The following is a 17,933-nucleotide window of genomic DNA, read 5'->3' on the forward strand; positions in this document are numbered from 1 at the left end:
TGTCAGATAGGTGGGTCAGTGTGTGTGTGTGTGTGTGTCAGGTAGGTGGGTCTGTGTGTGTGTGTGTCAGGTAGGTGGGTCAGTGTGTGTGTGTGCCAGGTAGGTGGGTCAGTGTGTGTGTGTGTGTGTGTCAGGTAGGTGGGTCAGTGTGTGTTTGTGTGTGTCAGGTAGGTGGGTCAGTGTGTGTGTGTGTGTCAGGTAGGTGGGTCAGTGTGTGTCAGGTAGGTGGGTCAGTGTGTGTGTGTGTCAGGTAGGTGGGTCAGTGTGTGTGTGTGTGTGTCAGGTAGGTGGGTCTGTGTGTGTGTGTCAGGTAGGTGGGTCTGTGTGTGTGTGTCAGGTAGGTGGGTCAGTGTGTGTGTGTGTGTCAGGTAGGTGGGTCTGTGTGTGTGTGTCAGGTAGGTGGGTCTGTGTGTGTGTGTGTGTCAGGTAGGTGGGTCAGTGTGTGTGTGTGTCAGGTAGGTGGGTCAGTTGCTTACCCTATAGCGCTGCCATCTTTGTCTTTGCCGCACAAAGGTGTACTTCAGCTCCCGGCTACATATCTAAGCTAGAAGTTTTCTTTTCTGCTGTGTTTCTCATTGCCGCTCACAACCTTCTCTCATACAGTGCGGCATGTTTTTTAAATATAAAGAGCCAAAAGGCAACTAGAGAAAAGATGAGCTGCTGGATGACCTCCATTGTTGTTGTTTCTCACATTTCTTGTCGCACTAATATGACATCACGCTAGGCATTTTTTCTAAACCCTGTAGGGCCCCTTTTGGTCCGACTTGCAGTGGAAATGCTCACCTGAATAGACTGGACCATTCTAGGCCTTCCAAACTGTACCGACCTGAACCGATCCGCTCAGTGGAAACGAGGCATTTGTCTTGCTTTGAGTCGCTTCAAGCTGCTGCTTAGTTATTTTTTTAATTTGTTTTTTGACTCATATAAAAATAAATGCAGCCAATAAGCAATACACATGTACATGAACCTTTAGATATATGAAAAAAAAATTAACAAAATGTATACAGTATTTTCCTGTTGACAATAAGAATGAGCTGATTTTACTAGGAATGAACTGCCATTGATTCGGATGGAGGGTTGTTCAGATGCCAAACCATACTTAAATTAACGGGAGGAAAATCTGCCAAATTAAGAATGCCCATTTACTGGGCTAATAAGCAGGACAACAAACAGGAACAATTCCTGGTTATGTACTGTATGCCCATCCCTGTTGATACAAAGCATACAGGTATAGTTCATTGTTATTGCTATTTTAGGGCTGTAAACATTGTTTGAGTATGAACATAGAGAAAAGCAAGAACATCTTGTGAATACTTGGAGACAATTTCCTCATTGGCAGATCCCAAAGTCTCAGTGTTCGGAGAACTGTTTGCCAGGAACCAGGAAAGTCCCGAGGTCTGGAATCCACTCCTGCTGCTATGACTGTGTCCATTGCTCTGAGGGGAAGATATCCAATGCCAGCGGTATATGGACATTTATACACATATGTTGTTTCTTCTATATACGTGTGTAGGGAGGCACCCAAATTGCTTTCAAATGGCCTCTACATACAGCCAGGTTCTGCCTCCACATACAAGTTGCAGGCCGTCACAGGTTGTTCAGACCAAACCAATGCTGTCATGTGCACATATGTTGGTCCGTGACCTCTTCTTTCCATCCTCCTGGCCTTTATGCAGTCAACCCCCTTTTACTGTAAGTACCCACATACCTGATCCACAAATAAGATTCCAAGACACAGATGGTCAGGTTTGCACCAGTAAAATACACTTCTCATTCCACTCCCCCTGTATTGGCCATGTTAGACACTTCACTCCATTCAATTATCACGCAGAGGCTTCTTGCTGGGATGAAACTGTTTTACTGGCATAGGTCAGCATACAGAACAAAACAATCCAAATTCTGGCATTGCTATTCTCCAAATAATGGCTTAAGGTCAGAAGTGCTTAAGGGATGTATAGCACCAGGTAACTTGAGGCTTCCTGCTAGCTTAGTTAAGCCCTCATGGGTTTATTACATAGTGCTGATTACTTCTAACTGGAGGAGATGACAATATTCAGTTTTAAGCACTATGCAACACCAATCTCTGCCTCTCTGCAGGATTCTTACCCAGCCTCTCTCAGTAACAATTCTTACCTCCATTCCCCTTTCTGAGAGTTAGGACAGCCACAGACGATTTGAACAGTGTATCGGCAGGCTGAATGTGCCAAGTTGATTGATCTATCAACTTGGGCATAACCAGTTTGCGTATTTACTTGCGATTATCGCTAGCACTGCTATAGCTGCTAGTAATAATCATTGTCTTCTCCCGGCGGGGGCAGGTTTCCCCACCCCCGCCGCCCCTGCTGGGAGTAAAATGTCTCAGGAGGAGGGATTCCCCTGTAAGCACTGCCTGAGTTGATTGGGGAATTGTGCGAATTTCTTTCCTGTAACAACTGTCTATGGCCTGCCTTAGTAGAGATGGTTGAAATAGTGGAGGGGATGCGCCAGAAGCCGTTCCCCTGAAGGGAAGAGCATGAACACCACAGGCAGCCTTCATCTCATTTTGGTTCACAGCTAAGACCTCGAGAGCAAGCTCCACCCTCCCCATATAGGGACACCTCCACCAGTAGGAGGAGTAACCCTTAGTGGACCTCTACCTGCCAATATTTATTAGGAAATAGGGATGAGGGATGGGGACAAGGTGCTTTGGGGTGGGAGGGGCCGCAGGGCGCCCCCCTTCCCCAAAGCACCCTCCCCCTCATGTTGAGGGCATGCGGCCTGGTACAGTTCAGGAGGGGGGCGCTCGCTCGTCTCCAACCCTTTTCCTGACTGGCCCGGGCTGCGTCCTCGGATAAGGGTCTGGTATGGATCTTTGGGGGACTCCCACGCTGTTTTTTCGGCATAGGGGGTTCCCCTAAAATCCATACCAGACCTAAGGGACAATGTCGCCTCTTTCTCGCGCTTGCTGAAATAGGAAAATGTGTTTTTCCTATTGCAGCAAGCGTGAGATGTATAGTACCCTGTCGCCGAGAACCAGCTCAATGGGAAACATTCTCGTGGGCAGGTGCTGTAGCTGCCCTTGCATCGTATTTGGTGTGTCAGACCAGCATACAGACGAACGGGCTTCCCGATAGGAACTGGGTCCGGCGGAGTTCTGGCGGGAAGATTTGAAACATGTTTCAAATCTAAAGTCCATCGGATTTTCGACCGAAAAGGTCCGTTGGAAGTCCAATGAAGCCCACACATGGTCGGATTGTCCGACGGATTCGGTCCGTCGGACCAGTCCGGTCAAAAAGTCCGCTTGTGTGTACAGGGCATAAGGGCGTAGATTTTTGATTTTACTCCTGACTACCTATTACAGTTTTGAAGGCCATAAAATGCCAAGATGGCACTAAACCCCCCCAAATGACCCCATTTTGGAAAGTAGACACCCCAAGCTATTTGCTGAGAGGCATGTTGAGTACATGGAATATTTTTTATTTTGCCACAAGTTGCGGGAAAATTACAAATTTTTTTTCTGCACAAAGTTGTCACTAAATGATATATTGCTCAGACATGCCATGGGCATATGTGGAATTACACCCCAAAATACATTCTACTGCTTCTCCCGAGTACGGGGATACCACATGTGTGGGACTTTTTGGGAGCCTAGCCGCGTACGCGGCCCCAAAATCCAATTACCGCCTTCAGGATTTCTAAGGGCGTACATTTTTGATTTCACTCCTCACTACCTATCACAGTTTTGAAGGCCATAAAATGCCAAGATGGCACTGAAAACCCCCAAAATGACCTCATTTTGGAAAGTAGACACCCCAAGCTATTTGCTGAGAGGCATGTTGAGTACATGGAATATTTTTTATTTTGCCACAAGTTGCGGGAAAATTACAAATTTTTTTTTGCACAAAGTTGTCACTAAATGATATATTGCTCAAACATGCCATGGGCATATGTGGAATTACACCCCAAAATACATTCTGCTGCTTCTCCCGAGTACGGGGATACCATATGTGTGGGACTTTTTTTGGGAGCCTAGCCGCGTACGCGGCCCCAAAAACCAATTACCGCCTTCAGGATTTCTAAGGGCGTACATTTTTGATTTCACTCCTCACTACCTATCACAGTTTTGAAGGCCATAAAATGCCATGATGGCACAACCCCCCCCCCCAAATGACCCCATTTTGGAAAGTAGACACCCCAAGCTATTTGCTTAGAGGCATGTTGAGTCCATGGAATATTTTATATTTTGCCACAAGTTGCGGTAAAATTACAAACTTTTTTTTTGCACAAAGTTGTCACTCTATGATATATTGCTCACACATGCCATGGGTATATGTGGAATTACACCCCAAAATAAATTCTGCTGCTTCTCCTGAGTACAGGGATACCACATGTGTGGGACTTTTTGGGAGTCTAGCCACGTACGGAGCCCTCGAAAACCAAGCACCACCTTCAGGATTTCTAAGAGCGTACATTTTTGATTTCACTCCTCACTAGGGATGAGCTTCGAGCTTTGCCGAACAGCGAACAATTTGGGATGTTCACCGCAAATTAGAAAGCTACAGAACACCCTTTAAAAGTCTATGGGAGAAATCAAAAGTGCTAATTTTAAAGGCTTATATGCATGGTATTGTCATAAAAAGTGTTTGGGGACCTGGGTCTTGCCCCAGGGGACAAGAATCAATGCAAAAAAAGTTTTAAAAACGCCCATTTTTTCGGGAGCAGTGATTTTAATACTGCTTAAAGTGAAACAAAAATTGTAATATCCCTTTAAATTTCGTACCTGGGGGGTGTCTGTAGTATGCCTGTAAAGGGGCGCATGTTTCCCGTGTTTAGAACAGTCTGACAGCAAAATGACATTTCAAAGGAAAAAAAGTCATTTAAAACTACTCTCGGCTATAATGAATTGCCGGTCCGACAATACACATAAAAGTTCATTGATAAAAACGGCATGGGAATTCCCCACAGGGGAACCCCGAACCAAAATTTTTTTAAAACAATGACGTGGGGGGTTCCCCTAAATTCCATACCAGGCCCTTCAGGTCTGGTATGGATATTAAGGGGAACCCCGGCTAAAATTTAAAAAAAAAATGCCGTGGGGTCCCCCTCAAAATCGAAACCAGACACTTCAGGTCTGGTATGGATTTTAAGGGGAACCCTGCGCCAAAATGAAAAAAAAAATGGCATGGGGTCCCCCCAAAAATCCATACCAAACCCTTTTTCGAGCACGCAACCTGGCAGGCCGCAGGAAAAGAGGGGGGGCGAGAGAGCAACCCCCCCTCCTGAACCGTACCAGGCCACATGCCCTCAACATTGGGAGGGTGCTTTGGGGTAGCCCCCCAAAACACCTTGTCCCCATGTTGATGGGGACAAGGGCATCATCCCCACAACCCTTGCCCAGTGATTGTGGGGGTCTGCGGGCGGGGGGCTTATCGGAATCTGGAAGCCCCCTTTAACAAGGGGACCCCCAGATCCCGGCCCTCCCCCTGTGTGAAATGGTAAGGGGGTACAAAAGTACTCCTACCATTTCACAAAAAAACTCAAAAATGTTAAAAATGACAAGAGACAGTTTTTGACAATTCCTTTATTTAAATGCTTCTTCTTTCTTCTATCTTCTATCTTCTTTCTTCTATCTTCTTTCATCCTTCATCTTCTTCTTCTTCTGGTTCTTCTGGTTCTTCCTCCGGTGTTCTCGTCTGGCATCTTCCTCCACGGCGTCTTCTTTCCTTCTTCTCCTCGGGCCGCTCCGCATCCATGATGGCATGGAGGGAGGCTCCCGCTGTGTGACGCTTCTCCTCTTCTGACAGTTCTCAAATAATGGGGGGTTGGGCCACCCGGTGACCCCGCCCCCCTCTGACACACGGGGACTTGACGGGGACTTCCCTGTGGCATTCCCCGTGACGTCAGAGGGGGCGGGGTCACCCGTTATGTAACCCTGCCCCTCCTGACGTCACGGGGAATTCCCCGCCCCCATTATTTAAGAACCGTCAGAAGAGGAGAAGCGTCACACAGCGGGAGCCTCCATCCATGCCATCATGGATGTGGAGCGGCCCGAGGAGAAGAAGGAAAGAAGACGCTGATGCCGCGGAGGAAGATGCCGGACGAGAACACCGGAGGAAGAACCAGAAGAACCAGAAGAAGAAGAAGATGGAGGAAGAAACCGAAGGAAGATAGAAGAAAGAAGATAGAAGAAAGACAAAGCATTTAAATAAAGGAATTGTCATAAACTGTCTCTTGTCATTTTTAACATTTTTTACAGTTTTTTTTGTGAAATGGTAGGGGTACATTTGTACCCCGTTACCATTTCACACAGGGGGGAGGCCAGGATCTGGGGGTCCCCTTGTTGAAGGGGTCTTCCAGATTCCGATAAGACCCCTGCCCGCAGATCCCCACAACCACTGGGCAAGGGTTGTGGGGAGGAGGCCCTTGTCCCCATCAACATATGGACAAGGTGCTTTGGGGGGCTACCCCAAAGCACCCTGCCCATGTTGAGGGCATGTGGCCTGGTACGGTTCAGGAGGGGGGGGCGTTCTCTCTTTCTGCGGCCTGCCAGGTTGCGTGCTCGGATAAGGGTCTGGTATGGATTTTTGGGGGGGAACCCATGCCATTTTTTTTATTTTGAGCGGGGTTCCCCTTAAAATCTATACCAGACAAAAAGGGTCTGTTATGGATTTTGAGGGGGACCCCTACACCTTTTAAAAAAAAAAAATTTGCGGAGGGTTCTTCCTAATATCCATACCAGACCTGAAGGACCTGGTATGGAATTTTGGTACCCCCACGCATTTTTTTTTATTTTGGTTTGAAATTCCCCTTAATATTTATACCAAACCCAAAGGACCTGGTAATGGACTGGGGGAAGCCGTTTTTTTCAATGACTTTTATCTGTATTGTCGGGACCGACAATTCATTATAGCCGCAAGTACTTTTAAATGACTTTTTTCCTTTAGAAATGTCATTTTGTGCAGGGACTGTTCTAAACACGGGAAACATGCGCCATTTTACAGGCATACTATAGACACCCCCCCAGGTACGAAATTTAAAGGAATATTTCACTTTTATTGTTTCACTTTAAGCATTATTAAATTCACTACTCTCGAAAAAATGGCCATTTAAAAACTTTTTTTTGCATTGATACATGGGGCAGGACCCAGGTCCCCAAACACTTTTGATGACAATACCATGCATATAAGCCTTTATAATTAGCACTTTTGATTTCTCCCATAGACTTTTAAAGGGTGTTCCGCAGCTTTCGAATTTGCCGCGAACACCCCAAATTGTTCACTATTCGGCGAACAGGCAAACACCCGAAGTTGGAGTCGAACTTACGTTCGACTCGAACACCGGCCTCATCCCTATGAGGGAACAACAAGCAAAACAAAAGTTTTCCCAGCACACTTGCCAGCTAGCCGGCTGAAAAAAAAAAATTAAACTGTTGAACAATTTGTGTTTTAGTTGCACATATACAGTATATGGGAACTGCACTGCCTCATCAATGCCCCTCTGTAAAGTGCGGCCATAACTCTCATCTTTGAAAGTCTCCATGTTTTAGCATAATTAGCGATGGATAAATTAAGGGCAGTACATCCCAAGTTGTGAGATAATAGAGAAATCTGCTCTGCCAGCTTCTCTTATCCACATCTTAGTTTACTGACAACATTGTCATACCTGAGAGCTGCTCTGATAATCTGGCCATTCCGCGCCTGCGCCAAGGGACTTAACAGTCACAGAAACTGCAAGATTTGAGCCGCGGCTACAACAAAATGGCGGCCACTCATAAACAATGCAGGCCACTGTTAGACCTCTAGAGGCGCTATACAGAATCTGAGGCAATCGCAGTAACAGCACAAAGCAGCCCGGAGAGACTAGAGAACACCCGCACACACCGGAGCAGCCCGGAGAGACTGGAGAACACCCACAGTAAGTGGGGACACTCACTTGAGTATAAGTCGAGGGGGGCATTTTCAGCTTGGAAAAAAAGGGCTGAAAAACTCGGCTTATACTCGAGTATATACGGTAATTTGTTTTTCATGATTCTTTTATTCTAAACATTGTAATTGAATCTACATGCTGTACATCTAAATCATGATAATTTCTGAAGCAGAAAATAACAAATATGTGGTCATTTAGCCAACAACAAGACAAATATATTCTCCAGACATGTGTTCCTACAAGCCACAGAGAATATGAACAGATTTGGACAGCAGATAGATTTATTTGTTAAATTGTTTATTTATGTGTTTATTTTGAAAGTTATAAAGTAAAAATTTAACAAGAAATGTATATAGCTGTAACACCCTCCTAAAGCAGTGTAGGCTGTTAGGGTAAATTTATTTGGCTCCTCTGTAATCAGTGGAGCAGGGGTTGATTGTTTAGGCCTGCTCGGTTTCTCACAGGCTGTTACTCTGATTGCTTCCTCCTCCATTCTAGAGGATTCTAGAATTATAGTGGGAGGAAGAGTGAAAAGCCTGAATATTTGTGGAACTCTAGCCAATCCTTGAGAGGTGTGCCCAGTTGGTGGTTGGAGAGCCCTTAACCACTTCCCGCCCGGCCTATAGCAGAATTACGGCGGGCGGTGGTTCAGTTATCCTGACTGGGCGTCATATGACATCCAGCAGGATAACATGCCGGAGCGTGCCCATGGGGGCGCGCATCGCGGTGATCGGTGGTGCGGTCTGTCAGTCTGACACACTGCTACACCGATCTCGGTAAAGAGCCTCTGGCGGAGGCTCTTTACCATGTGATCAGCCATGTCCAATCACGGCTGATCACGATGTAATTAGGAAGAGCCGTTGATTGGCTTTTCCTCACTCGCGTCTGACAGATGCGAGTAGAGGAGAGCCGATCGGCGGCTCTCCTGACAGGGGGGTATGCGCTGATTGTTTATCAGGGCAGCCCTCCCTCAAATGCCCACACTAGACCACCAGGGAATCCCCCAGGACCACCAGGGAAGTCCTCAGCATGTGGATGGCCAGGTACATCCCCCATAGCCATCCACATGTAAAAAAAAATGCCCAAAATATGCCAATCAGTGCCCACAAATGGACACTGACTGGCACATCATATTTACATGACAAAACAGGGATGCCCAGCAATGCCACCCATCAGTGTCATCAGTGCCACCCATCAGTGTCCATCAGTGCCACCTATCAGTGCCCATCAGTGCCCATCCATGCCACCTATCAGTGCCACCCATAAGTATGCATCAGTGCCACCCATTGGTACCCATCAGTGCCGCCTACAAGTGCACATCAGGGCCACCTATGAGTGCCCATCAGTGCTGCATACCAGTGCCACCTATCAGTGCCCATCAGTGGCGCCTATCAGTGCCAATCAGTGGCGCCTATCAGTGCCCATCATCAGTGCCCATCAGTGCCACCTCATCAGTGCCACCTTATCGGTGCCCATCAGTGCTGCCTTATCAGTGCCCGTCATTGAAGAAGAAAACGTACTTATTTACACAAAAAATTAACAGAAACAAAGCAAAACTTGTTTTTTTGCAAAATTTTCGGTCTTTTTTTATTTGTTGCGCAAAAAATAAAAATCGCAGAGGTGATCAAATACCACCAAAACAAAGCTCTATTTGTGGGAACAAAATGATAAAAAATTTGTTTGGATACAGTGTATGTGCATGACCGCGCAATTGTCATTCAAATTGCGACAGCACTGAAAGCTGAAAATTGGCTTGGGCAGGAAGGTGTCTAAGTGCCTGGTATTGAAGTGGTTAAATAGTCTAAGGCCTGAGGCAGGGGGAAAGAGTTCCTGTGTCCTGTCCTTCTGCAGGAGACCCCTGGGGCAGGAGTACTAGAGGTGCCACTAGGAAGACACTGAGGTGCTAGCTAAGCATTAGCAGGAGAGCCTATTCACAAGCTTAGTCCTAGAATCAGCTTGGATCTGGAGAGGCTAACTGTCAGGAGACTAGTAGACCAGACTGTGTGGACTGCACAGAGATAACCCAAAACACATGTAAGTGAATAGTGATATTTATTAAAATAGGTGATAATTAGAAAATACAAACAGTAAACAACCAACCCAACAAACCCACTACAAACAACAATATCTACAGCAAGGGGCAATACCAGAATCACAGATGTCAGCCAGGCCAGGGTCATACACAGCAGGTCAGCAAGAACAAGGGATATACCAGAGACATAAACGTTTAGCCAAGCCAAGGTCATACACAGGAAGATCAGTAAATGAGGGACAGGGAACCAACAGGACAGAGAGGGGATGGATCGGGCTGAAGGGTACAGGAACACAGAAGGGATCGGGTCAGGATAAGCTTGGGCACAAGGTCAGATGCAGGCTCAGGATCGGGTAACAGGCAAACAAGGTCAGGGCTCAAGGAGAGAGATACCAAGGCAAGCATATGAGGGCTTGCCGGGTATTTATAGGACTGACTGTGATTGACTTCAAGTCACACCTGAGCGCAGGGAGTGTTGTCTGCTCCATACTGCCAGGATCCATCCGCTGGTGGACGTCAGTACTGCGGCCAAAAGATGAAATGACATTGGCATTTGCACAACTGGCTGAGTAGCAGACACTGGCACATCAGGCTGGAAAGCGGACTGGAAAGCCGGCACCGAGACATCAGACCAGGCAGCAGGTACTGGAACTTTAGACTGGGCAGCAGATACAGGCGCTGGCACATCGGGCAGAACAGCAGGTGCTGGCATACCAGGCTGAACAATAGGTACATCGGACTGGACAGTAGTCACTGAAGCGTCAGACTGGAACATGGGCACTGAGATGTCAGGCTGAGCAGCAGGCACTGGGACCTCAAACTGGACAGCGGGCACAGGCATTGGCACAACTGGCTGAGTAGCAGACACTGGCACATCAGGCTGGAAAGCGGACTGGAAAGCCGGCACTGAGACATCAGACCAGGCAGCGGGTACTGGAACTTTAGACTGGGCAGCAGACACAGGCGCTGGCACATCGGGCAGAACAGCAGGTGCTGGCATACCAGGCTGAACAATAGGTACATCGGACTGGACAGTAGTCACTGAAGCGTCAGACTGGAACACTGGTAGCAAAACTTTAGGCTGGAACATGGACACAAGGTCATCAGACCGGTCAGCAGGCACTGGACCGTCAGGCTGGGTAGCAGGCACCGGACCGTCAGGCTGGGTAGCAGGCACCGGACCGTCAGGCTGGGTAGCAGGCACCGGACCGTCAGGCTGGGTAGCAGGCACCGGACCGTCAGGCTGGGTAGCAGGCACCGGACCGTCAGGCTGGGTAGCAGGCACCGGAACGTCAGGCTGGGTAGCAGGCACCGGAACGTCAGGCTGGGTAGCAGGCACCGGAACGTCAGGCTGGGTAGCAGGCACCGGAACGTCAGGCTGGGTAGCAGGCACCGGAACGTCAGGCTGGGTAGCAGGCACCGGAACGTCAGACTGGGTAGCAGGCACTGGAACGTCAAACTGGGTAGCAGGCACTGGAACGTCAAACTGGGTAGCAGGCAGAGGTTTGGCAGAATCAGGTGGGTTAGTTGGTGTGGAAGCAAGTTGGGTTACTGGCAGGATCGTGTGGGTAGGAAAGAATTTTTGTTTCTTTTTTGGTTTAGCCCGTGCAGTTTTGTATGTAGGTGCAGGGCTGTAAGAAAAGAAAGTAGCTGGATCGAAGGAAGACCAAGGAACTGTAGCTAGAGAGGGGTTTTGTGGGACTGTTACAGGTGGAGGAGAAGAGACAGGTGGATTGAAGGCGGGATAGGTGCTACACTTGGAGACTGGGTGGTAGTATTTGGTAGGGGGTTGAGTAAACTGGGCTGTAGCTGAGGTTACCATAGGCGACGGGGAGATAGATTTTTGGGAAGGCAGGTGATTAATGGTAGGGCTGGAATATTGTGGCTTAGCTAAAGACAGGAGATCTGACCATGCCTGGAGCACAGGTTGAACAAATGCTGATTCACACACAGCCTGACTAATCAAGGATTGCACTGACTGGATGCAACTAGACAACACCTGCTGTGAACAGGAGGAATAGTGTTCCATGAAATAGGCTGGATCATCGTCTAACAACCAAACCAGGGATTCAACTTGGCCATAATTGAAGGGGGGAGAAAAATCATCACTTCCCTCGGGAATGCATGACAGGGCTAGTTTAGCACATAACTGGCTCAGGGGCTGAGCATCTTCAAATGACATACACCCCTGATCCACTAGGGAATGAGCTAATCGGATAGTTTCCATCAGCTGGTCACTAGTCCACCCTTTTAAAATCTGGCCACAATATTCACCATCCTCTTCCGCTAGCAGAGAATAATAAATTATTTCATTGCAATCCATATTAGCAGGACTAACAAACCAGGATGGTTTCTCAATGCAGCCACGTCTGGTCAGGGATGGCCTTGGTATACTGTCAGGAGACTAGTAGACCAGACTGTGTGGACTGCACAGAGATAACCCAAAACACATGTAAGTGAATAGTGATAATTATTAAAATAGGTGATAATTAGAAAATACAAACAGTAAACAACCAACCCAACAAACCCACTACAAACAACAATATCTACAGCAAGGGGCAATACCGGAATCACAGATGTCAGCCAGGCCAGGGTCATACACAGCAGGTCAGCAAGAACAAGGGATATACCAGAGACATAAACGTTTAGCCAAGCCAAGGTCATACACAGGAAGATCAGTAAATGAGGGACAGGGAACCAACAGGACAGAGAGGGGATGGATCGGGCTGAAGGGTACAGGAACACAGAAGGGATCGGGTCAGGATAAGCTCGGGCACAAGGTCAGATGCAGGCTCAGGATCTGGTAACAGGCAAACAAGGTCAGGGCTCAAGGAGAGAGATACCAAGGCAAGCATATGAGGGCTTGGCGGGTATTTATAGGACTGACTGTGATTGACTTCAAGTCACACCTGAGCGCAGGGAGTGTTGTCTGCTCCATACTGCCAGGATCCATCCGCTGGTGGACGTCAGTACTGCGGCCAAAAGATGAAATGACACCAGCAGGGAAATATTCTCCCGACAGTTCAACACTGCCAGAAGACACCTGCTGGTGGACCCCAGTACTGCATGCAAAACGATATATCTTACCAGCGGATGAATCCTTTCCTGACACTAACTGGAGAGAACCAGGAAGAAGTTGGGGTAAAGGTGTCCAGCTGTCCTATGGTGGTGTGAGCCTGCATCTCCCTCAATGATAAAGCCTGGTGGATATCAAAAGGAAGCAACTAATGATCCTGTGGCTGCATGAGTAGAAGATCCAAGTGCTGGAAAGTCATTGACTGTGTGGAGCTTTTGATCTCTGGGAGAAGTCAAAGAGCATAGAGATTATGTGGGACATTTTTTTACAGTTCAGAAAGATAGTTAAGAATTCCTCGAAGTGTTCAGTTCATCAGTTTTGTGGTATCCCATGCTCCCCTCACACCATTCATGTTCAACATTCCAATAAAACCATAAAAAGACATCCCTATATGTTTCTTCAAACCAGTGTAATGCCCCGTACACACGGTCGGATTTTCCGACGGAAAATGTGTGATAGGACCTTGTTGTCGGAAATTCCGACCGTGTGTAGGCTCCATCACACATTTTCCATCAAATTTTCCGTCACACAAAGTTTGAGAGCAGGATATAAAATTTTCCGACAACAAAATCCGTTGTCGGAAATTCCGATCGTGTGTACACAAATCCGACGGACAAAGTGCCACGCATGCTCAGAATAAATAAAGAGATGAAAGCTATTGGCCACTGCCCCGTTTATAGTCCCGACGTACGTGTTTTACGTCACCGCGTTCAGAACGATCGGATTTTCTGACAACTTTGTGTGACCGTGTGTATGCAAGACAAGTTTGAGCCAACATCCGTCAGAAAAAATCCTAGGATTTTGTTGTCGGAATGTCCGAACAAAGTCCGACCGTGTGTACGGGGCATAAGAGTGAAGAAAATGCTGTGTACCTGGCTGTGTGTGATTTAAGTGGGGGGATGGAACTAAATTCACCAGCAGCAGGGGTGTTGTTATTTATTTATTTCAGGTACTTATGTAGCGTCCTAAATTTACGCAGTGCTTTACATATACATTGTACATTCACATCTAAGCGCTGCGTAAACTGTTGGCGCTATATAAATCCTGAATAATAATAATAATAATAACATCAGTCCCTGCCCTCAAGGAGCTTGCAATCTAAGGTTTTACACAGCTTTTTCATCAATTTTTTTCACTTGAATACAATATCATTAATGACATAATCAACCAACATTCTAGTGTAAAGGCTGATAGGAATAATACATCACTGAATGATATGGAATATCAATTATGTGTCCTTTTTTATCTTCCAGACAGTGAAAACTGCCAGCAATGCAGATATGATGAATGGCCTAATGAGAAGAAGGATCGGTGTGTCCTGAAACTGCAGGATTTCCTATCTTACTCTGATGATCTTATAGGAATGTTTTTTGCCTCATCTTCCTCCATTCTTTGTGCTACGACTGGACTGATATTACTGTTTTTTATTTCACACCAAGACACGGCCATTGTGAGAGCCAACAACAGGAACCTGAGCTTTACCCTTCTGGTCTCAATCATGCTGAGCTTCCTTTGTGTCTTCTTCTTCCTTGGACGTCCTGCTGATATATCCTGCATGTTACGCCAAACCTTATTTGGAATTCTTTTCACAATTGCCATCTCTTCTATCCTTGCAAAAACTATCATGGTTTATGTAGTGTTTAAGGCTAGTAAACCTGGCAGTCTGTGGCAACACTGGATCGGAACCAGATTTACCAACAGCATAGTCATTTTATGTTCATCTATCCAAGTTTTAATTTGTGTCATCTGGTTGTCTATCTCTCCTCCCTTCCAGGATCTGGATACCTCTTCTTATCAGGACAAGATCATTGTTCAGTGTAATGAAGGGTCAGTTATTGGGTTTTATTCTGTTCTTGGTTACATGGGATTTCTGGCAGCTGTTAGTTTTGTTCTGGCTTTCATGGTGAGGACCTTACCGGACAGTTTTAATGAGGCCAAGTACATCACCTTCAGCATGCTGGTGTTCTGCAGTGTGTGGATTGCCATGATCCCGGCCTATCTGAGCACCAGAGGGAAGTACATGGTGGCTGTGGAGATATTCGCCATACTGAGCTCCAGTGCCGGAATCTTAGGCTGTATATTTCTTCCAAAATGTTACATTATCTTATGGAGACCGGAACTGAACATTAAATCTTATTTATTGGAGAAAAGAAGTCAATGATAAAAAGCAGCATTATTGCTTAAAGCTGAATTCCAGGGTAGACAAAAATCTCTCTCATAGTAGGGCTGCCCCCTGCACTGTGCCTATTAATGTTTAATACTTTTTCTTACCAGATCCCCTGCTCTCACAGACTGCCTCCGGGCTACTAGACCAGCTTCTGCAGCCTCTTCTTCCCTATTAGGGATGAGCCGAACACCCCCCGGTTCGGTTCGCACCAGAACCCGCGAACGGACCGAAAGTTCGCACGAACGTTAGAACCCCATTGACGTCTATGGGACTCGAACGTTCGAAATCAAAAGTGCTCATTTTAAAGGCTAATTTGCATGGTATTGTCCTAAAAAGGGTTTGGGGACCCGGGTCCTACCCCAGGGGACATGTATCAATGCAAAAAAAACTTTTAAAAACGGCCGTTTTTTCGGGAGCAGTGATTTTAATGATGCTTAAAGTAAAAAAAAAAAAGTGAAATATTCCTTTAAATATCGTACCTGGGGGGTGTCTATAGTATGCCTGTAAAGTGACGCGTGTTTCCCATGTTTAGAACAGTCCCTGCACCAAATGTCATTTTTAAAGGAAAAAATCTCATTTAAAACTGCTTGCGGGTTTAATGTCATGTCGGGTCATGGCAATATGGATGAAAATCAGTGAGACAAACGGCATGGGTACCCCCCAGTCCATTACCTGGCCCTTTGGGTCTTGTATGGATATTAAGGGGAACCCCGCACCCAAATTAAAATAAGGAAAGGTGTGGGGCCACCAGGCCCTATATACTCTGAACAGCAGTATACAGGTTTGTTGTTAAGTAGAATCTGTTTGTAATTTTGAACATTTTTAACGTGTTTAGCTCCAGCCAAAAAATCTTTTCTAAGCTTTTTGGAAAACATAGGGAAGGGTTATCACCCCTGTGACATTTGTTTTGCTGTCTTTCCTCCTCTTCAGAAGATTTCACCTCACTTTTTTGTCCCAATGAAAAATGTTTTTTGAAAATTTGGGTTTTTTTGTGGAACAAGGATTGGAAAGCATCAGTGGAAAGGAGAAATTGTTTTCCCATATTAACTCTTACAGGAAAGAATTTCCCTTCCTAGGGGTAGATTTCATCTCACTTCCTGTTGTCTCCTTCCGTTTGCAAGTAGGAGTCGTTTGTAAGTTAGATGTTTGAAAGTAGGGTCCTGCCCTATATACTCAGCAGAAATTTGGGCCTTAGGTGTTGCTGTGGCCACAACACTGTAAGCCCTCACAGGGCCCTGCTGTGAAATATTAGATCAAGAATTGTAATTACATGCCCCTGTTGAACAGGAGCTGAAAAATTAGACCTTAGGCACTGGTGCTGGTGCCACAACACTGCAACCCCTCACAGACACTCTAGTTGGAACGCAGGAACGAGCCCTGCTGCAAAGTATTGCTTCAAAAATTGTAATTACACGCCCCTGTTAGACAGGGGCAGAAAAATTGGGCCTTAGGCACTGGTGCTGGTGCCACAACACTGCAACCCCTCACAGACACTCTAGTTGGAACGCAGGAACGAGCCCTGCTGCAAAGTATTGCATCAAAAATTGTAATTACACGCCCCTGTTAGACAGGGGCAGAAAAATTGGGCCTTAGGCACTGGTGCTGGTGCCACAACACTGCAACCCCTCACAGACACTCTAGTTGGAACGCAGGAACGAGCCCTGCTGCAAAGTATTGCATCAAAAATTGTAATTACATGCCCCTGTTAGACAGGGGCAGAAAAATTGGGCCTTAGGCACTGGTGCTGGTGCCACAACACTGCAACCCCTCACAGACACTCTAGTTGGAACGCAGGAACGAGCCCTGCTGCAAAGTATTGCATCAAAAATTGTAATTACACGCCCCTGTTAGACAGGGGCAGAAAAATTGGGCCTTAGGCACTGGTGCTGGTGCCACAACACTGCAACCCCTCACAGACACTCTAGTTGGAACGCAGGAACGAGCCCTGCTGCAAAGTATTGCATCAAAAATTGTAATTACACGCCCCTGTTAGACAGGGGCAGAAAAATTGGGCCTTAGGCACTGGTGCTGGTGCCACAACACTGCAACCCCTCACAGACACTCTAGTTGGAATGCAGGAACGAGCCCTGCTGCAAAGTATTACATCAAAAATTGTAATTACACGCCCCTGTTAAACAGGGGCTGAAAAATTGTGCCTTAGGCACTGGTGGTGGCGCCCAGAACCAAAAATGTTCTTACAAGCTATCAGCGTGATGATTGAGGAGGAAGAGGATAATTACTCAGGGATAGTCACTCAGCATCAGCATAGGCAGTCTTTGAAGGGATCTGAGATTTCAAAAAAAATTATTCGGTTACATCAGCATCAGGTGCTTGGTAGCTGGTGGTGATCCAAGACTCATTCATTTTTATGAAGGTCAGCCGATCGACCGAGTCGGTGGACAGACGCACCCTGTGATCGGTTACCACGCCTCCAGCAGCACTGAATGTGCGTTCCGAAAGAACGCTGGATGCAGGACAGGCCAGTAGCTCAATTGCATACTGTGCAAGCTCTGGCCAGTGATCCATCCTCAAGACCCAGTAACCCAGAGGATTTTCGGTGGGAAAGGTGTCCAAGTCTGATCTTGCCCCTAGGTATTCCTGCACCATGTAAAACAGACGCTGGCGATGGTTGCTGGAACCGATCATACCTTGGGGCTGCGGACCAAAAAATTGTCTGAACGCATCGGTCAGACGGCCACCTTCTCCACCGCTCCTTCTTTGACTGACCGAAGCCTCAGCAACACGTTGTCCAG

At 46.8% G+C, this 17,933-nt stretch overlaps 1 protein-coding gene across 1 annotated transcript in view; it reads left to right on the plus strand.

The window, feature by feature from the left end:
• LOC141141106 (vomeronasal type-2 receptor 26-like) overlaps positions 1-15,291 on the plus strand; it is a 46,353-nt gene extending 31,062 nt beyond the window's left edge. The window contains exons 8-9 of the mRNA XM_073628815.1: positions 1,340-1,463; positions 14,267-15,291. Of these exons, the coding sequence (XP_073484916.1) occupies positions 1,340-1,463; positions 14,267-15,174 (1,032 nt within the window). The 3' untranslated portion in view covers positions 15,175-15,291. The remainder of the gene's footprint in view (positions 1-1,339; positions 1,464-14,266) is intronic.
• The last annotated feature ends 2,642 nt before the right edge of the window (positions 15,292-17,933 follow it).

The sequence above is a fragment of the Aquarana catesbeiana genome, linkage group LG04 (assembly GCF_042186555.1).
Source record: "Aquarana catesbeiana isolate 2022-GZ linkage group LG04, ASM4218655v1, whole genome shotgun sequence".
NCBI classification, from domain to species: Eukaryota; Metazoa; Chordata; class Amphibia; order Anura; family Ranidae; genus Aquarana; species Aquarana catesbeiana.